Source organism: Cyprinodon tularosa, unplaced genomic scaffold (genome assembly GCF_016077235.1).
Source record: "Cyprinodon tularosa strain WSP-4 unplaced genomic scaffold, ASM1607723v1 ctg290, whole genome shotgun sequence".
In the NCBI taxonomy this organism is placed as follows: domain Eukaryota; kingdom Metazoa; phylum Chordata; class Actinopteri; order Cyprinodontiformes; family Cyprinodontidae; genus Cyprinodon; species Cyprinodon tularosa.
The window spans coordinates 1,020,217-1,042,331 of NW_024038997.1; the positions used below are offsets into that span (position 1 = coordinate 1,020,217).

The following is a 22,115-nucleotide window of genomic DNA, read 5'->3' on the forward strand; positions in this document are numbered from 1 at the left end:
TCTTTGGTTTGCCATTCAGCTTGAAATACTTCATGGTTTGTCTGAGAAGCTGCCTCTGAGACAATGCTGAGGAAGATCCAAACATCTTTCTATAGAGTTAATCTGACGTTAGAAGCTCCGGTTTGTATCTGAGGGGATCATATGAAAGCAGCGCGACCCAAGAGATGAACCATTGGTCCCGCTGTGTCCTCGTCTCATTTCCATAACCAGCGCTGATCCACTGCTCACAGGCACCACCATTCGTCCCATGTTCATTGCATCGCTGTCTCTCACTGATTTAGTCCCCAGAGTCTTTATTATGAGAGTGAGGAGTGAACTTCAGCCGAAACGTTCCTGAGAAATGCAGAAGAGAAAAACACATTAAAATCCTGGCAGGTGGGTGAGTCTCGCTGAAGCAGTCAGACTTCTTTTAAACTGCTCTATGATTAATAGCTCCCAAAGCTTTCTGAAGGTCATTTCAAAGTTCAGCTTCACCCTGTGATGGCTGTTTGTTTTTCAGGTGATTGGATAAAGTTAACACAAATATGAGACCAAAACTTTGCCGGTAAAAGGTTTCTGAGTCAATCTACATTCTGCCCCTTCTTATTACATCCATATAAACAAACATCCTGTAAACACACAGAACAGCGTCTCATTCTCCACATTGATCTAATAATAATATCTTCAACTGTTTATAAGAAATGAAAATGTTTTTAAAGGTGAAAATTAATTTATAACAGTTAGTTTTTCCTGTACAGATATTTTAGTAAGAATTTACACTAAATAAGATCTTATATTTTATCTACAATGAGCACCTCGTCACATACCTTAGGTTATTGCTCTTTATTATAATTATTATTATTCTTTATTATTTGACAAAGTTGTATCCTGAATTTGAATAATCTAAGAGATGTTAATAAGGAACTTGCAGTTAACTTTTAAAAATATGGATTCTTTTTATGTTTTGTTGTGGTTTCTTTTTTTATTATTTAACTTTTGCATATTTGAATTTCCTCCCTAATCTAAATGATGTAATTCAGATCTATTTAAGCCTTTTTATAACATAACTAGCTCTGGGTTCCATCTTTGATGTCTTTCATATGATTTAATACATAACTTATATATAAAAAGAGAAAGAGGACCTTCTATTTTATGGTTTATAAAAATATTAATTTTATTGTGTAAAATCGATTATGGGGAAAAACTTGAGGTATTTTAGTTGTTACAGCTGAGGGAGGAGTGCAGCTTGACTGGCCCCAGGAGTTTAGCGGGTTAGCAGCAACCACATAGGAATGGAGCCATGCAGATTGAGGTTTCTGAGCCAAAGATGTGCTTTATGACAGAGAAAAGTTAGAGACACGTGTTGCCTTCTACATCCGGCGCAATGAGGCCACTGCCCGGATGGGTGGGGATGACGCCAGTAAGGAGAGAATACAATAACTGTTTGTAATCATTCCTCTTTATGTGTTGCTTTAGAAATCTTTTTTTTTTTTTTTTTTTTGAATCCTAACAGACCAAGACCGAAACGATTTCTATTATAAACAAAAAGAGAAAAAAATAAAACATAAGAGCAGCAGCATGATGGTCATTAACCAAAAAAAGGAATTAGTTTTCAGAATATAGATCAGATCAGTATTGCTAAAAACCAAAACAAATCGCGTCACGACTTGAAATATACCGTTTGAAAAAGTCTGCAAAAAGACCCTTGTCCTCTAGGAGCAAGAAGCACACTTTCACCACTAGGAGGAGCTGTTTAACACCTTCTGTAGACCAAAACAGGATGTGTGACAAAGCAGTGCTCTCTAGTGATGAACTAAGAATTTGAAAATTTAGATGAGATTGTTAACATTTAATATCTGAATGGTGTATTATCTTGTTTTATTTTGTTTCCTTATTTTTTTACTACTGAAGGGGAAGAGAAATTTAATATAAGCAAAAGATAAAAGTGATATTAGGATCTGTCCACATTAAATCAGAAGCTTGGCTCCATCTCACCCTGCTGTGCTGACTCCATTGTTGGCTGCTTGCATTCCTCTGCTCTGTGTCCGCCGCCGCCGCAGTTGTAGCAGGACACATTCCCCGCTGCCCGTTTCTGGCCTCCATTACCCACAGTGCTTTGGGACTGATAGAACCCCGTGCTCTGCTGCTGGTCATGTGATGTGGGGCTCTGGCGATAGAGAGTAGGCGGGACCATCATGGGATAAGAGAAGTGAGGGGCTCCAGGGCCGGAAGTGCTGGACGAGGCGATGAGTGGGCTGAGGTGGAGCAGGGGCCCCAGGGTGAACAGGGAGGGCCCGGCTGAGAACGGCTGCAGGTAGCCGGCAGCTGCATACCCTGGTAATGTACCATAGGGGCTACAGTTACCATGGCAACCACAGGAGCTGCAAACACACATGGAGGTGCTTTGAGCTGAACTCTGATTTAAGGAAGGGGCAGAGGAGGAAGAGGGCGGGGCGGGACTTGTGGTAGGCTGGTAGTTAGGGTTCCCCAGGGCTGCTGCAGTGGGGTTGGTGGGCATGGGCAGAGCGCCCGATGTGGAGGAGGCAGGGTGATAGTGGTATCCGGTTGGAGAGGAGGAGAGGTGGAAGAGCAGAGGTGGCTGGGAGACGTGATGGAGGCTGTTGGATGTGGAGGTCAGGGCAGAGCTGGTCTCCACCATCAGACCTACAGCGCCCCCTGGCCTCCTGCGGCTTCCTGCAGACTCCTGAGGTCCGGAGTATCCATCCATACTGAGACCCGTAAACTGATTCTCCAGCCTCGCCGCCACCCCGACTCCAGGTCCTAAACTGAAACCCGCTCCGACCGCGACTGCGCCCAGAGGCTTAGCCCTGTCCTCTGAGCAGAGCGGGGAGGGCCGGGGCTGACGCGTTGACGACAGGATGCGAGCTGGGTTTGGGACAGACTCGGGGTAACTGGGCTGCGGGTGGTATGGAGCCTGAAGGAGGTTGAAGGGAAGGTGGGATGAGCAGGAAGGTGGGTGAGGAGGAGCCGGATCCGTCTGGACAGGAAGAACTTGGGCTGTGGGACGACTGGAACCGGGGGGGCAGGCAGAGTTCAAGATGAAGCGGCCTTTCTCTGTAACACCGGTTTGGTTTAGACCTGAAACACCTGAACCACAGAACAGTGAGAAAAATCTCAAATGTGTCACCGACCCCCCGCCTTCATCACACCCATCTGGTCGCTCGGAGGAGACTTACGTCCAAGAATGTCTCTGCTCCTGTCAAAGGTAGAGTCACAGCAGATCGGCATCCAGGAGGAGGAGCCAGAATAACCAGAGGAGGAGGTGCTGTCTGGGGACATCAGCTGATGAAGAGGAGGAGGATGCAGCGCACCGTCTGCATCCACCCGCTGCTCCCCTGCACGACAGTTAAGGATTTACCTTCAAAGTGCTGCTAATAAACACACTGAAGTCTGTCTTTTCAGGACACTGTAAAGGAAACTAACTTTCACACTTTATTTTCCAAACCTTAAATGCTCCATTGATTAAAAATAAACATTGATTCACATTAAGACTGAATAATTACACCATTGCATCTTTCTAAAATTACTTAATTCTATTGTGCTGTAAACTGTAATTGTTTTGGGGGGATAAGCTTGCTCTGCATTTCATACACAAAATCAATCCATTTGTATATATATTTAACTCTTTTTAATTATTGCAACTATAATAACTATATTTACTTTGGCTTTTTAGGCCTGTTCTAAATATCCCTAAATAAATTTTCCTGATGGATCAACTATGAAATTCCTCTAATATATTAACCTGGCATGACTTGGATTGAAACTGATCCGGTTTTCAAAAGTAATTTTAAGGAAAACAAAAAGAAAAATGAACCAGTTTTGATCCATTATAAAACAATAAATATTCAGGTTATGATAAAAAAGAGCCATCTGTCCAAGGAAACAAACAGCCTGGATAAATCCAAGAACAAATCTGATGTGAAGAGTGTGATCTCTTCTGCTATCAGCCGTTAAGGTAGCAGCAGACTCCAGACCTGCTGTGAGACAGATCCTTCCTGCTTTTAGCCTTGAAAGTAAAAAAAAAAAAAACACTTAATGTATTTTTTTTTTTAATCCATATTCTAAATATCACATTCCTCAAAACTTCTCCAAAAATAATATCCTGGACAACAGTGTAACAAGTTTCGGTTATTTTAATACAAAAAAGACCACTCAATTTTTCCAATTCTGACCTGAATTCAAACATTATGTTTATCTTAAATTACAAAATTTCGTAATTATTTAACCGTATTTTTCTCATTAATTAAAAAAATTAAAAAAGATAAATTGATTACCAAGGATTTTTACATGGAAATACCTAAGATTATCCAAATGGCAATTCATGAGAGGTCGGGAATTCTACTGAAAACAGGAGTGCATCCAGGCTAAATACCAAAACATGATACCATCAGACCTTAACTTTATATGAAGCATTAAAATCCCCTTAAGAGAAAACACACATTCCTCACATCCTGTTACCTGCAGTGGGGGTGGGCTGGGCAGAGATTCCCATATGACTGGAAGGTATCACCCTGGCGATGCCGCCGCAGGGCCGCTTCTCCATCTTCATTTCCCTGCTGTGGACACACAAGAAATCACACCTTTTTTCCACCAGGGGGAGACAATGTCCACCAAATGGGTCGGTTTGCTTCTTTAAAAACATGTTTCTTTTTATGGAGAACCTGCTGGAGGAAATTTCCATTTTCTGCATCCTGTTTAAGCACAGACACACACATCCTCAACTGGCTGGAAAGCTGAACAGAACCAGCAGAGAGGTAAAGGAAATGCATGCACAGGTTTGGATCTGCTTGAGTAATAAAAATCGGAAGTGTAGAAGTTTTTTTGAGTAGGTTCGTGTTTTCAGTTTGCGTCCACCCAGATTTCCTCCTGTTGAGTACGCCTTAACTCTCTGATCCCCCACCAGCCAGTTAACCATTGACCGTTTATGGAGGTTCTAAACACTCAGATATCAGCGGCTGATCAGCCTGCCTGTTACTCTATAATGAGGTTAAGGCTGAGCCAAAATCAACCCTGTCGAAGAGTAAATTAGATTGATCCTTTAAAAGATTATTTTAACTATTTCCAGACAATGAAACAATAACTTGAACCCTGAATCATCCCCAAACTAAATGTGTGCTTTTCTCAGAATACAAACAATCTGACAGCTGAGATTTGTGAACATATAACAGCTTTTCTGAGCTGCCTTTTAAAACACATCTGATTTCCTGAGACTCTCCAGATGTTCTGGAACTTTTCCGGCTAATGTCATTCATTAAGTGAAATGTTCTGCAGCTTACTCTGCTGACTTTTGAAGCTCCAGCTGAGTCTTTAGTTTCTTCTTAGCTCCCTGGGTCAGGTCGTACTTGTTTAGGTCCTCCTCCGTCAGAGCTAAAAACTGCTCACAGAAACAGGTAGAAGGCTGAAACGTTCGTTCATGAAGTTATTCCAAAATAAAATTTAAAGCAGTGCAGACCTCCTCCATGGTGAGCTGTTTGAAGACTGGGTAGTACTTATGGAGCCGAAGTTTGCGGAGCCAGTCCAGGATGCCGTTCTGCTCCGGAGTGTTGGGCTGGGACTGTGCTGGATGGGACTGGGAGCGGGTCAGGGAATGCGAGTGGGACACCTGCTGGGAATGGGACAGGTGCAAGGACTGCGTACTGGGCTGAAGGCTGGTTTGTGGATGAAGTTGGTGCTGCAGGGGCTGTGGGTATGAGTGAGGCTGACTGTGATGCAGCAGAGAGGATGCATCGCCTCCAACGGCTGCAGAGCACTTCGAGGGGAGGTGATGCATGGAGGGAAGCAGCAGAGTGTGCTGAGGAGGAGGAACAGCGGGAGACAGGAGGGAGGAAAGGTGAGGAGGGGAACGAGTCAAGACGGGGCTGTGGGTGCTGACCACGGGCTGGACGCTGGCCACCCTGTACACCACCCTGAAAGAGAAGAGGCTGGCAATGAGTCCCATAAATTCAATTCAACAGAAACATCAACAGCTTTTAGAAATAGACTAAAAATATTCACTGAAGTTAACTTTAGGAGCTTTAACAAGCAGGCCAAACACATGTAACTCAATCTATTATATGGTTCAGCCTTTAGAGATTAAAGAAATAATTATGGACTCAATTGGATAAACGTCACCCTTTACACAAACTAACCACCACAGACTGCACATGACTGGTGGTAAGTTAGTAAATAAAAGATACAGCCATGCAGAAATCACACAGTGAGGTCCTTTGCTCTGCTCCTGGTGCATTGTTTGAAAATCTGTCATGCCATTTCTTTTGCTTTCTTTTATGCTGATTTAGTTTTTTCTTCCTCTATTTACATGATAAAAATGACACATTATTAGCAAATGCTGCACAAATCTCAACACAAACAAGAAGACAAACATAGCATTAACATTGGATAGCAAATAGAGGAATGCTGCAAAAAGTGCTTTCACATGAACTTAAAGCTACAGTGTGTAATTTTTAGCGACATCTAGCGGTCAGACTGCAGACCGCAGCAACATGAACATCTCCCCCCCACCACTTCTCCCCCCCAACAGTACGGCGAGCGTTACGGGACAAAATGTCTTCCACGACGTCCGCATCACCTACCTTCTCATGTGATGAGGTTTGTTTACATAGATAATTTAAATACTGCCATCTATTGTTCAGTACCGTCTCAGTTCATCTCTCTCAACTTGCCGTAGTTACTTTCGAGCGTAATGGGCGATCTCGCAATCGCTAGTTTGTTGCCTCTGCGCTGCCGTAGCGCAAAGATGTCTGCCTCCATGGCTGCGAGACCCGCTCCTATGTAATTATAAATAACGAATTCTAAGGCAACGCAAATATTAAGGTTAAGAGGCTGAGCTCGTAGATGATGATAAATAACATAGTTATGTATAATATATTACATTTCTGACTGTATATCCCTGTAATTATTACACACTATAGCTTTAAGGTATGAATGCTAAATGCTAAATACACAAATGAATCAGTAAATGCATGAATGCATTGGCAATACAAGAAATAAAATACAAATTTCAGCCCAAAACATATACACTTTATTTCTTTATGCTAGATGCATCATCCTCAAACCCTCAGTAAAAACTAATTATAGTCATATTTCACACATCATGCTATGAGTCATTAGTTTAATCTGCATATATTGCATTATGGTAAACTGGTCCGGAACCTTTAGGAAATTACTTAATAATTGGAAAACTAAAAGAAAAAAAGAGAGATCTAAATGAATCTAGAGTTTTGATGCAGCAAAAAATGTGCACGAAATGCAAGAAAATCACCTGTTAGATCCTCTGTACTGCACCATGCAGTCGGTATCTGTAACACAGAGAAACAAAACAGACAACACAGTGAGAAATCTGTTCAGTGTCATACATACTCTTGTGTCTTTTTCCCCTTACAAGACAAAGCTGATCAATAATAATGTGCCTTCTACTAAAACTAATTGATCAGGGTAAAACCGCAACCAGTTTCTTCAGGAGGATTTTTAAATGCTGACTTAGATGCTCTCATGTTTTTAGTCTCTCATGTTGACTCTTAGATCTGATCTAAAAATAAATCACAAATCATGCATAATAATTTTGTCTTCAAATGCTTTTTTTTTGTTTTGTTTATATTTTCTGTTAAAAATAAAAAATATAAAACACATGCTAAAATATATCACTCTGTAATGAATAAAAAATATATAAGCTTTTCCTTTGACTTGTACAAACTTAAATAACCTAACTGGGGCTGCAACTAACATTCATTTTGCTAATTGATTCATCTGTTTATCACTTTTTCAATTATTGGTTTATCAAACGGATAGAAATAGGATACTTAAAGAAGATATTTTACATCGTTTAAGCCAGGTGAAACTAAAACTTTTCCAATTGAAGAGTTCTGGAAAGACCATACTGACGAGCAGAAGTTTTATCTTAAATGCAAAATGTTTACATATTTGTTCACAATTCTGGTAGAACTACAGTCTAATTAGTTGATGATTATTTAAATAATGGATTAATCTGCTGCACAGAACAATACAAGCATGTTTCTTTCCACCTCTACAAAGTATTCCCAAAAGAAACATAATCTTCTGAACTCTGACACTAGAATCCTTCAGGAATCTTTAATTCTCTTAAACGTCTACCAGCAAGAATATGCAGCGTAAAAGAGCCGTTCATCTAGTCTAGTGTGCACATGATGGACCGTCACACAGTTTGGGCAAGAGTGTGTATGGAGGGAGCACTTCACCATGAAGCTGGACATACTCACAATGCTGCTACTGAGAACTTGGAACGATTCAGAGGCATAAACGTAGAGTAAGAGCCACACTGAGAGACACATGCTGCAACGGCAGCTATAAATACACTCTTAGATGAAGTCACATTTACACATTGAACACACAAACACACACACCACTATGAGGTCACCACACTCTGGGCTTCCCAACACAAACATGCCGCAGTGAATTCCCACACCAGACCAAAATAGACCAACACCTCAATAATCACAGAGTGCCGTCTCACCTCTTCTCTACGACCAACTGATTGCCTCCTCTTTTACACTACCGCTCTTCTCATCTCAAACACCTCAGCACCAGCAGGAGCCCTGTGTCTCCTTCCTTCTCTGAAGCTTTTCATAGATCTCTCATATTTGATCAAATACGTCCAGCTTTAATAGATTTTAGTTAATGTTTATCTTTAGTGGAATGAAGGAAGGTAGAACTTACTGGAACTGGAAGTGAGCGTGCAGGTGGGACTGCTGGGTGAAGAGGAACATGGAGGTATTCTGGCGGAAGGGGGAGAGGAGGGAGAGTTGGGTGACCGAGGCCGGCTGGAGTTGAAGAACAGCTGGACAGTGGGGTGCTTCAGGACATGACTGGGTAAAGCAGTCAGACACCTGGACAACACAAAGAAGAACGAAGGTTGCATAAAATCCCCCCAAAAAAGTTTTTATTAGACAAAGATCAACTGTGTTTAACAAACTGTCATTCAAAAATTATTGTATCCATTACAAAAAAAAAGCAATCATAAAGAAGGTGAAAATTCATCAGTGCACAAATCTTTTTTTTAGGCATGTCTTCCTTCATAAATATGTACAACACTCTGAAAATATGTTACAAACTGACACGCACAAATATCTGCAGTTATTGCCACAAAGGAGGCATGTAAACACATTTGTATTGTTGAAAATAACAATAGCAGAATAATTTTAATAAAGAACATCTACACAGACCAGCACAATTGAATGCAGTGGGCAGCGGACATTATTTAACCAGTTAAACCAAAATAACAATAAAAAATGACTGAAATAAAATCAAGTGGCATGTTTATGAAAAAGAATACCGCTAAGAAAAAGAACATCAAACGAGCCTACAAAATGGCATAGTGGGCTTTTTTTTTTAATTTTCTTTTACTTTTATTCATAGCACTGTGAAGGCTACTAAGTGCACCATAGTTGCACAAAATTTTTTTAATATTTTTTCCGAAACAATTATTACCTGTATCTACATGGCTTAGAACCTTGTCTTTCTTTACAGCCATTCTGGTTTGCGCATCTTAAAATTTACGCAGCAATCTTTGTAGACACTCAGATATGCTCACTTATTGAATCTATGAAGATTAGTAATTAGTTGACTTCTGAAAGTAATTGGTTGTACCAGATTTTATTTAGGGGAACCACACTTAAGGGGGATAAATAGAAACACCCTTCTCAGATTATTAGTTGCAAAAAGCAAACAAAATCCTCCAATTATATAAGATCAATAAACTTTACAACCAAAAATCTATAATACTACCCATACTACTTCTATTAACTGTCTGTTATCTTAACTTCCACACACAGACACCTTACTTATGCTACGTTCACACCGCAAGTGATTGAAGCAGCAGGTTTAGATACATGGTAAATGGCAGACATGGGCAATGTGGAGTCAACAAGTCATCTCCATGTCATGTATTTGTTCTACCCAGCCACTGAAGCAAGTGAGTCCAATCTTTAACCTGTGCAGATTGGACTCACCTGGTTAATTGGCTGGGTAGATTAAATACATGACATGGAGATGACTTGTTGACTCCACATTGCCCATGTCTTGTAAATGGTTGACGCGCATCAAAAGGTCCTGCGCCGCGTCTAGAGCAGCTGAACAGCACGTCTTGATGCATCTGAGCAGCTGAAGTATCGCTTTATGAGCTTCTGAGCATCTGAGGAGCATGACAGGCTTCACCAGCAGCAGATGTTAGAGTTGGACAAATGGAACTTTTGCTGCTACACGCACCACATCAACCAAGCAGACAAGCCGATCTGGGAGCTGGCAGGGAGACAGATGCGGTGTTGCTGATGCAGACCGCTATGATCACTCCTCTGAAACAGTTTATTAATGCCTAAATTAACTTAAAATAGCGAAACCTGCCAGCAGAATATGATCGCTTTTATTATTAAGGGGAGTGGCAGCCTAGTGGTTGGGGCATTGTGCTTGGAATCCAGATATTCTGAGTTCAATTCCCACTCCCACAGACTGCCACTCTGGGTCCCTGAGCAAAGACCCTTAAGACCACACTGCTCCCCTGCCACAATGGCAGCCCACTGCTCCCCAAGGGGATGGGTAAAATGCAGATAGATTATGTCATTGCTCTGTGCTTGTGATAGTGTGATCACAATAAAATCCAGACAAAAAAGAAAGAAAACAACAATAGTGGAAAACCCCCAGCTGCTGCAGGAATTTCCACTGACAGCACATCGCCGGTATGTGGAGAACTACGTGGCACTGTCACAGAAATAATATTTCTAAGGCAGGATAATAATCTTGATTTCACAGACGATGTTTCAAGGTAGATTTTCTTGCTTAAAAACATATTACAACTACTTTTTACCCACTTACAACGGCAAATATAGCAAAGCCCATCTCTGCCACTGAACACAGGAGTAGCTAAAGCATCAGACGCATCTGGACACATTTTACTGGACGCGCTTTAGTAGCGTCAAAGATGCTCTTGACGAGCATCTGACCTTAATGTGTAAAAGATTTAAAAATGAAGCAGCAGGCACCTTTTTGCTGCCCAAAGCGTGTGCGGTGTGAACATAGCATTACTGTGAACACAAGATTTAGGCATGTAGAAGTGAGAGCTCTGCTGAAAGTGATTCGCCCATTAACAAGAGACCAAATTCTATTGAAATTTATGTCTTCATTGCAGACAGAAGAAAGGTCCATATTAGTTTAAACAAAAGATAAAAAAATAAATAAAAAGACAATTAACCAATTAATTACATTTCTTAGAAGTCTCTCCATTCAGTGATTCCTCAGAGCAAATGTGTACCTACAAACTCCTCCAGTCACTGCATATACTTAAACATCCAACGTCTTTGCAAAACTTTAGTGAAGTTTTTGGACTTACCTGGTGTCGACCTCTAGGGCCTGAGGAAGGAACTTCTCCAGACCATCTTCAGGAAAAACCTGTGAAAGCTGACAGGAAAACTTTCAGCACGATTCAACTTAAAGTGACCCATAATGTACTACGCATTCTCACACTATACAGATGATACGGAGCTTTTTACACACAAAAAACTGAATGTTCAAATAACCATGGTGGCATGAAAAACTACCTGGAAAAGAGAAAGCATTGCAGCATTGAATCCTTCTTCATCACTGATTTCTGCTTTTAGGTAATTCGATGGATTCTCTTGAAATTTCAACATTAAATTTATTACTTTGATAATCCTAACAATTCTTGCCAGCTCACTGACATACTTTCATACATTTATGTTCACAAATTATATTCAGAAATTAAGCAATCTTGTGTACAAACTGGTTACACCCCCACATCTCAAATGGCACCATAAGCCTTTAAATGTCATCTGAACCCTAAAAAACCCCCAGCAATATTACCTGGGATAATAATTCTGCCACTTCCTTTTGAGTCCTGACAACTGAATATGTGAAAGCGTCGGACCAGCCCACCTGGAGAAGCAGATGAGAGAAAGAATCACAGCAATGGCTGAGGTTGATAAAAAAAAAGAAAGGTGTTATTTATTTCTAGGTGTTCATTTACCTCAAACACATATTCGCTGCCATTTTCTGACTTGTGCGTCACCCTCCTTATCAGCACCCGTTCAATCACAGCTGAAAGAAGCACACTTTGGTAAAGACACTCTCACTAAAGATTCTTAATGTCATCTGCAAACAATATAAGTTCATGCAAACTCCTTGCTGATTTATCTGTCAACCTGCCCATCATCACTGCAAACAAGGAGATAAGAACTAATCCCGGATGTAATCCCTCCTTACCTTAAACCCATCTGTTACTCCTCCCACACACCTCACCAATGTCCCAATACAACTGCACATGTTCTACATTTCTATCCTCAAAACCTCCTATACGAATTCTAGTAAGAAAAACAAACAATCCTCACTAAATAATACCTTTAATATTTTGAAAACAGTACAGTGATCCAATTCTAGGATTAAAGAGGGTAAAATCATGAATCTTTGTATGTGGGTCTCCACAAACGATAAGAAAATGTGCACATATTTTATTTGTCGATTTATCATTCTCGTGAATGCATACTTCAATTTGAGAGTTGGTTTAGATCGCTGTGCTTCAGTTTGATTCATGTCACTTGATGGAAATTGAGTGCAAGTGAAAACACGGGTGTGGGTTCAGACATGTACAGATACACGGCCCTAATTTGGCATTGGGCGTGAAGGGACAAGCTGCTGAGGCGTACACTGCTCTCCGCCTTGATGGGTGCATCCAGCTGTGGAGGTTTTCCAAAGACATTTACACCAACAAACTGTCAGATTGTGTATTTAGAACAAGCTGCTGATTCTCACCTGCCAACTGATTTTACTAGTTTACATCAGCAGTTACTGCAGACATGCAGAAAAATGCAATAACTCCCGATCAGCTGCCTTAAAGACGACGCTGAACACAGAGAAACAACACCTGCAACATGGACTTCACATTGCTCTCCTGGTTATACTCTGAAGGCCAGCGTTTTATGTTGGGAACAGTTATGCAGTGTTACCAGAGGTGACATAGCTGAGTGTTGTGTTACAGCTTCTCACCAGGTCACTGATTTCTAAAGGCGGATAATGGAAGGCATCCCTGTTGATAGATTAGGCTTCTGAAAAACCGAACTTGCGGGTAACAGGTGGGAATGAGAGGAGGGACCCTGCTGCTGGCAAGAACCTCACACATGAGGTGAACAACAACAACAGAAAAACGCTTAATTAATAAACTTAATAAAATGAGTACAAGAGTTAAAAAAAACAACAGAAAATATACTATAAAGTATAAATGACAAAACAAGAAAAGCTTAAAGAAAGCCTTAACCAAATGCTCTGAAAACCAGTCAGAAAAATATATTAAGCAGCTACTGTGCAGAAGTACATGGATTTTGTTTAGCTGAGCATATGGGCCACAGGTAAATGGCCAGCTGAGACAAACATGAATAATAAGAAAACTCATAATTTTTCATCAATAAAAAATCCATCATTTAGTTTAAGTTGTTTAGGTGCTGGAGATTCGCTCCAGTGATGAGTTTATAGCTTAATTTCTTCATAAAAACCTTCACCTGATGAATGAAAACAAGATTTTTAGGTAACATACTGACTACTTTGCAGCATAGAAAAGGCTAATTGTTCTGGCAGGGAGAGAAAATGTTGCAATCTTTGAGCCAATACTGTAATCATATCTGCTGTAAGACGCTAATCATTGAGGACGTTTACGTAGAAATCTTAGTCATGGTATTTTCCCTGGAAAAAAAAAAAACTGAAGGAAGCTACTTTGGATGAAAACTCAGTTTCACACATGGACTGCATCAGGCTGAGGGCTGCAAAGAATATCACAAGCATATCATCATTGTAATGTTAGTGAGTGCAATAATAATGTCATAAAACACTTGTTTAAATGCTGTAAATGGTGGCTGATGTATTCAGAGTTGCAAGTTAAGAGGAGTCTAACTGCGGTTTATGCCCACACCTGACACAGATTACAGTTCCCATAGTGCTAAAGGTTATAGGGGGTTGGAAGCACAGATAGAGATAAGAGGAGTTAGGTATAAGAGGATTTATCACAAGTGAAATTTTCTCCATTACCCAAAATATTGTTAGCAGCTGATTTTCAAATGTCTTTAATCATGACTAACTTTCTCTCTCCAAACTAATTCCCAAACAATCAGAATGATGATTCATTATAGTGAAGAAATTTACATTTGTCTCTTTTTCATCATTGCTATTCCTGTGTGTTTAATAAGCTCTGCACCGGTGGCAAAATTATCCTGTGAATATGCCTGTTAGGAAGAGACCATTCTGAGACTTGTTTTTTTCCAGCTTTTTTTATTGTTATTACACTGTCACTAGTACACAGCAACGAAATGAGCTATCTGCATTGAACCCATCTCTTTGGGGAGCAGTGGATGGCCATTGTGCAGCACCCAGGGAGCAGAGTGGGTTAAGGGTATTTGCTCAGGGACCCAGAGTGGCAGTCTGTGGGAGCGGGGCTCGAACTCAGAAGCTCAGGGTTCCAAGATCTATGCCCTAACCAGTAGGCCGCCTCTCCCCATCTTGTGCAGGAAATCCTAATCTTTCATATCTGATAAATTTGATAACTCTGCAGAATATTCTGAAAAAAAAAATGCTGAGTGGAAACCTGAAATTAGGAAATCCCAACATTAATGTCCATCCAACAATTTGTTCAGTAAACACACTTTTCCTGAACCTCAAACATGCCAAAAGTATTCCAAGTTACAGAAACCCCCGGCACCCTTTATATTTAACAAACTGGCAACTGACTCATACATACATTCAAAGTTTAAAGTCATCTTTTTTCTGCTATCATTTCATTTTCTCTGGTTTGACAAAACCACTTTCTACAGAGTGACTCATTGAAGCTGAATAAAACTTCAACCTCCCGTGATATGAAAATTGTTTGCATATTCAAACTAGTAATGATGGAGGACACAATGCTGTGCAGGAGATTTCAGAATCAAATCTGCACAGCACTGTGCAGGATATATGTTTATTCATGCAGAGCGAGTATTTCGGCAAACATTGAAGGCTCTGAAGACTGATTTTGAGGTTCTGCCACATTTGTTAAGGTCTCATTTTAAAAACCAAAACCCAGTGGTTCAACCCTATACACCTAACCCTGAGGGCAGCATTCTTTTAGCTCCACTCCTGTGTTTAGATACGCCAGCGTGTCGCATCTTGTTCTAAAGGTCTCTGCTAAACAAACGTTAGAATAACAGCTGCTCACCCTTTCCCACTTTCTCCTGGTGGCTGCTGGTTGAGGTATCCTGGGTTTGCTGATGAGCTGGTGGAGTAGAACGGAGTTCTGGGCACAGAGACGGGAGCTCCTGGTGGGCCGCTTGATCCTCGTGACCTAATGCTGCACCAGAGGCTAGTCCTGACCCTGCTGGGGAATCTGTTGTCTGTTTCTGAGACTGTGGGTTCTGGAAAATATATGGGAGAAGAGAGGCAATCAGCTTTACTTATTTTGCTTGGAGAGAGAATGGTCCTCATCAAACATCTTTTTTAATGACACTGCTGAAATAATTAAAAATGTTCAAAAGATTTTCAAATCAAAGTCAAGTCAAAGAACTTAGATGGACCTAAAAATAAAATGTTCTGTGCAGAAGTTTAACATTAAGCAAAGCCTGTATTTTCCCTCCCAAGGTTGGGATGTCCATATTTTTTTCCTCAGTTAATAAAGCAGCTTTGTTGACATGTTTCAATAAGTATAACAGATATAAAAATATCACAGATACTGACATATAAACATTTAATAATGTAAAGAGCTGATTACTTAACGACTGTGCATCCAGGAAAGTCACACTAGAAACATCATTAAGGCTGCATCCAAGAAAACAAGGTTCTAGAGGAAGGAAGTTACGGGACTGTGGATGAAACTGGGATTCACTGAAAAATCCTGGACTTTCCATTAGCCAAGATGATAAGGCTGTTACATTTGTTTGTTGCAAAACCTGTAAAGAAAAAATCACATCCTGAAGAAAGGATGCACATTTCCGCTGCAGATGATTCCATCTTCCTGCAAGGTTGCCAGATTAAACCTCAGACTGTCGCTCTGAGTCCTTGGGCAAAACCCTTAAATTCACAATGCCCCCTGGGCATTCCAAGCTGCTCCCTATATTTGATATTTTTTAATCTATGATCCCATATTTCTCCTTTTAGTTAATCAGTAAAAAGATGAATCTTTAATTAGAATTTTTTTTTTGTTAATTCTGTTTTTGAGTTGGTTAATAAATCAGCTGTGAGTATTGTTGAGTACTATTGGTTTTGCCTTCCAAATAAAACGTCTGACTAAAGATCATCAAACAGTAGAGCCTCCATATCTGTTTTTGCCAAAGGTTTTACAGCTAAAGAGCCAAAATGTTTTAGGGGTGAAAATAGAAAAGAAAATAATTCACAAATTTAGCTAGATGAAGAGGAAGAATGTAAAATGTGTGTTTACGGCTTTTTGAGTTGTTTCTAAATGGAGAAATATGTTTTATGAGAGAAATTAGTGCAGAGGAAAATAGCTTAAATGATTGCAGAAGATTTTTTTCCACCCAGTTTGTTGGTTGTAAGTTGAAGTTAATACACATGAAAGCCAAACATTAACATGTGGCAAACTGGCACCACAAGCTGTTTCCAATATAAATAACAGTCCTCAAACTCAAATGGTTATGAAATATTACCCAGACTGAGCCCACGTTTATTTCTGAGTCAGGGTAGTAAAATAAAAAAAAAAACACCCCGAATACTAATCAGAGCTTAAAACAAGAGGTTTCTGGGGAAAAAAAGGAAAAAAAGGCATAAAAATAATTAGTTGAAGTTTTTTCCTTCAAACTTCTTGAGAAATCCCCATAAAAATGCTGAATCATCAGATATGAACTCAGCCGCTCTGCTTCAAGCGAAAAGCACAGATACAGTACGAGCTGTTAGCTGATGTCGTCCAGGCCGTAGATCTGAAAGCAATTAAGTGTGCTACCGCCACATCCGCATGTAACTGAGCCAGCGCCAACTCCCCTCTGCCTGCAGACTGAAAGGCAGGAATACTTAAAGGTAAAGCAGGACTCTGAATGAGGGAAACATTAAGCAGAAGTTAGATTCAAAACAAACTCCAGTAAAAAAATCTGGAGTTTGCTGAAAATTCAGATTTCTTGAGCGGTGCCTCCTCTTTCCTCTCACATAAAAATCAGCTGTACTCTGCTATTAAGTCACAGGCTCTGCTTTTATAGACTTATAAAGCACACGCATAATAATAGGGCGATTATGCAGGTTTCTATTGGCCTAGTAAAGTAATGTATTTCATATGGTGTATTCAAACACTGCATTGTTCCTGCATTAAAAAAAATAACTCAAATAAAACAACAAATGCAACTGTTTTCTCTCTGGAGTCACAGCATCCAGCTGCTTCGTGTTAGTCAAACCTTAGGAAAGATGACTTGATAAATAAGAGAGTGGATAGATACCGGTCATGAGAATAGATTGAGGACATGCAACAACATTCACCAAGATAACAAAAGAAGGATACAATAAATAAGCTTCCATGAATTAGAGGAGGGCAAAGCAGCAGCCAGATGCTGAAGAAAACTAAAACAGAAGAGGACTGATTAATGTCCAACGGCAACCTCAGAAAAAGTAGCAAACATGTAATGTATTACATGTTTGCTACTGTGAATGTGCAAAAAAAAAAAAAGTATTATCAGAGACTAGAATATCTACAATGACAGTTTTATCAGATTTATGGAAGAGGATTAGGGCCACTGAAAAAATAAAAAAAAAGTAAACAGATTTTTTAATTTTAATAATATGACAAAAAAGTCAGAATTCTGACTTTAAAGGAATAGTACACCCAAAACATGATTAGCCTTCATTTTCTACTCACCCCCATGCTGAACAACACTCTGGAGTACTTTTTTGATATCTCAAATGCATCTGGAGATCTGGGAGGCTTCTTGCTGTCTGCTGACATTCAAATAATGGAGGTCTATGGTGCCCGAGACAGAAAGGTCCATAAAAGTCCACAAAAAACGTGTCAATATTCCTCCATACTGCTCGTCCAATATATTCCAAGTATCCTGAGTGGGTAGCATCCAGAATTTACTCGAAACGAAGTAATTTAGAATGTTTTTAGAGCATAAACAGTAGTGTATAGGATATCCTGAAAGCGCGCGCCTGCGAGTTCACGACGCTACGGAAGCCGGCAGACCAAACCAGACGAAAGTGCGCATTCAGCTCGGCAAAGAACTCATGCTCTTCCTCAACACTGAAGTCCTCAGACATTTTTCTTTCGTTGTTTCTTTCTTTGCACAGGTAAACAGCACATTTCTTCTTCTACGCTTGCATTATCGGCAGAGCAGACGCTGAATGCGCACTTTCATCTGGTTTGGTCTGCCGGCTTCCGTAGCGTTGTGAACGCGCATGTGCGTGCTTTCAGGAAATCCTATACACTATGTTTGTATGTATGTTTATGCTCTAAAAACATTCTAAATGACTTCGTTTCGAGTAAATTCTGGATGCTACCCACTCAGGACACTTGGAATACATTGGACGAGCAGTATGGAGGAATATTGACACGTTTTTTGTGGACTTTTATGGACCTTCCTGCCTCGGGCACAATAGACCTCCTTTATTTGAATGTCAGCAGACAGCAAGAAGCCTCCCAGATCTCCAGATGCATTTGAGATATCAAAAAAGTACTCCAGAGTGTTGTTCAGCATGGGGGTGAGTAGAAAATGAAGGCTAATCCTGTTTTGGGTGTAGTATTCCTTTAATCTCAGAATTCTGACTTTTTTTCTCACAATTCTGACTTTAATCTCAGAATTCTGACTTAAATCTCAGAATTCTGACTGTTTTCCGACAGCTAACAAACATGTTAGGATCAAGCCGTAGCCTTGTCTGTTTTAGAGACAAACCTAGCTCTCGTTTTAATCACCTTCTGCTCTTCCATTAACTAAACTGCATCACAGGGGACCTCTCTGACACGTAAAAAGTTGCCTAATTGCGTCATTTTCCACCATTGTGTTACTGGCCCTCCCAAACAACTCACATCTTTGTCAGTGAAGCTGAGTGCTCTCACATCTCTTCCTTCATGGTGCCCATCTACATTAAGATCCACAATTCTGAGATTCAAGTCAGAATTCTGAGATTAAAGTCAGAATTCTGAGATTAAAATCCGAATTCTGAGATTAAAGTCAGAATTAAGAGAAAAGAGTCAGAATTCTGAGATTAAAATCCGAATTCTGAAATTAAAGTCAGAATTAAGAGAAAAGAGTCAGAATTCTGAGATTAAAATCCGAATTCTGAAATTAAAGTCAGAATTCTGAGATTAAAGTCAGAAATCTGACTTTTTCCCCATACTAAACTGAAATAAAATTTAAAAATGAGCTGACTTTTTTTGCTTTTTTTTTTTTACGTCCCTAATCCTCCTCCGTAAAGATTAATCAACTCTCTCTATTCAAGAAAAAAATGTCTAAGAATCTTTGGGTAACAAACCTGACATAAATCTCATGTTTACCAAAGTCTGCCTCTGATTGGCTGATCTCGTCCTGCTGATAATGAAAGACGAGCATGTGCCACTAAATAAGATCAGACGCATTGATCAGGTCATTAGAAGCCGATCGCGGCATCAAATCCACAAATTCTTCAACTGCTCTCTCATGTACATTGACATTATATTATAAGGTATCAAAATTATAGGAGCTGAGAAAGTATAATGAATTATTCACTATTTTTGTGAAGGGGGCAGTTGAGATGAGATTTTTTCATTCAAAATAGAAGAAAGAGAAAATAATTTTGACAAATGATTAAACAGGAATGCTCCTAAGAAGCTTGTGGGTGGATTTAAAAAAAAAGCAGTTTTAATTTAGACCTAGAAGGACTGTTTCATGTTCCTTCCTCCAGCGCAGCAGTCATCTTTGTTCTCTGCTTCGCCGCTTTGTCTGCCCAGTGGCTCCTATGATGTACAGCTGCAGCTCCTTAGCTTTAGATGGGGGAAGACTGGCAGCCTCATCCCACTTATTTTTCCCGAGCTGCTACTGTCTGAGCTCTGAATACCATCTCCCCTTACCTTTGTAGTCTGGATACTCTGACCAAAACACACATGGCCGAAGCACAGGAGAAGCTCAGAGAAGCAAGGCAATTCCCGCACTTAAAATCTGAGGCTAATCAAACAGGCTTAGATATCAGTTGTTTCGTCAAGAAAAAACATTTCTAAATCTATTTTTGGTTATGAGTCCAAAGGGATAAACCATCGTATTGCTTCAAAAGCTGGGCCAGAATCACAGCTTTCCCATTTCACTGGCCTTCCACCTGGATATACAGCCACCAGGGCAGAGCTGAGAGACCTTACGGTGGAAATGACATCTGGAGTGTTCCAGTCAGTAGCCAGTTCTGTAGCAACAAGAGCTGAAATCTAAAGTGGTTCCTAAACTTTACATTCACCTTTCCTCTCCTTGTTATAGATTCAAGAGGAAATGAAGTCAAATAAGGTGGCGAACCCCTTAGCTTGAACTCCTGAGAGGCTCCTGAGAGACTTTCTACACAAATCAGTATTTAATTGATTTCCAGGCTATGACCTTTTATAAAAAAAAATAAAAAAATGCAACAGATAGTCTTGTGCTTTTTTTTCATAAGATTAATTTCTTTATATATGTATTTGTTTAGTTGTTCCTTAATGGCAAATTATATCATTATTAAAATTAAAATGGTTTAAAACTTATCTTCTGTTTACTTCAGAGTCTGATAAATTAATGTGAATGAATATATAGCCTAAAGTAGCTCATTGTAAGATATCTATGAACTCTGGACAGATGTGAGTCCATCTGTCCAGATATCAAGCTTGGGCTAAACACACTAATCACCAGGAAAATGATCCCCAAGTGTCTAAAACTACAAAAAAAATAATCGTGGATTAAATTTGCTCTGCTGCAGAAATGTCTGCAAAGCTCGATAAACTGAACCATCGTTAATTGATGTCATTTATCGTTCTTCCTCAAAAAAGCGACTGACTGGTGAGGTCATATAAATGGTCGCACCATTACTCATTTTAACAGGATGTACGTAATATCAGGGCTGACTGTTGTTATTCAACTGCAAACACTTAAGAGTATAGCTTCAAAAGTTTAAACAAATCTGTTCCTATGGGGAATCTTACTATAAAGGAACATTTCTGTACACAAATAATAAATTAGGAGCATTACTGCATTGTTTAATCACGAAAGCCTTAAGGTTCATTTTGTATGCATTTCTTTTTAAATTTATTCTTTTTTCTATATAATTTAGAAAAACTGATGCAAAAAGAAGTCATACTAATTTCCTTCCATTTTCTTAATACCGTGATTCAGACAAACACCTTTAAAGCCTTCTACTTTTTTGCAGGAAACTGAACGCTGTATTTCTCCAGATAATCTGTAATATGTGACATTTCTGGATTTAAATAGAACCATGTCGGTGGCTTCATAGCACAGAGAGATGGAAAGACAGCCAAAGAGTGAGCATTTATAACTTCCTGAGGATTCACTGGAGACTCACACACACCACAGAGGGTTGATTTCAGCACTGAGAAATGTGCTGACCTGCACTAAGCAGGAGCCAAGGGCAACAAAACACTAAATACAAACGCTCCTCTGAGCTGGGTACTTTCCCTTCACCGCTCCTCGCCTGCTTTGGAGGGAGAACAGGCCGTAAAAGTGTGTGTTTATGTCTGCACCGAGTTAAGAAACACGCATTTAAAGTATTGCCTTTGAACTTTCCCTTTTATTCGATGTTTTTTAAACTTTTTGCTCCTTTGACCCTGATGATCCAGAGTTAAAGGAGCAGTTCAGTTTCCTGCACGATCTGGAAATCCCCTCCTATGCTCCCGCTGTGTTCTCCACCTCTCATCACATCCCAGCTGGAAGACCACATCTGGGTGTAAACAACAGCCTCTCTTCGTCTATTATCAACAGCGACATTTGCCACTTTATGGCTGACTAATGAACTCCTTTCTTTTTATAGCAAGAATACGTTTGAGAAAATAACAGCAGTATTTAAAGTGATGCTAGATAAGAGGTATTTTCTATGACCTTACATTGTGAACCTATAAAAAAGTATTTTCGCACTTTTTTTTTTACATTTTTTTTTAATCCACACTTCCCAGCTTCTTTTAA

General features: G+C 39.9%; 1 protein-coding gene across 2 annotated transcripts in view; it reads right to left on the reverse strand.

The window, feature by feature from the left end:
• Positions 1-22,115, reverse strand: part of zcchc14 (zinc finger, CCHC domain containing 14) — a 36,614-nt gene continuing 14,499 nt past the window's right edge. The window contains exons 3-14 of one of the 2 annotated variants that reach the window (XM_038290972.1): positions 15,218-15,413; positions 12,011-12,081; positions 11,848-11,919; positions 11,357-11,424; positions 8,692-8,861; positions 7,262-7,298; positions 5,453-5,906; positions 5,277-5,374; positions 4,459-4,553; positions 3,177-3,335; positions 1,975-3,087; positions 1-333 (exon numbers count right to left, since the gene is read on the reverse strand). In XM_038290972.1, the coding sequence (XP_038146900.1) occupies positions 278-333; positions 1,975-3,087; positions 3,177-3,335; positions 4,459-4,553; positions 5,277-5,374; positions 5,453-5,906; positions 7,262-7,298; positions 8,692-8,861; positions 11,357-11,424; positions 11,848-11,919; positions 12,011-12,081; positions 15,218-15,413 (2,589 nt within the window). In that variant the 3' untranslated portion in view covers positions 1-277. Of the gene's footprint in view, positions 334-1,974; positions 3,088-3,176; positions 3,336-4,458; positions 4,557-5,276; positions 5,375-5,452; positions 5,907-7,261; positions 7,299-8,691; positions 8,862-11,356; positions 11,425-11,847; positions 11,920-12,010; positions 12,082-15,217; positions 15,414-22,115 lie in introns of both variants that reach the window. The other variant, XM_038290970.1, reaches the window with a different exon arrangement.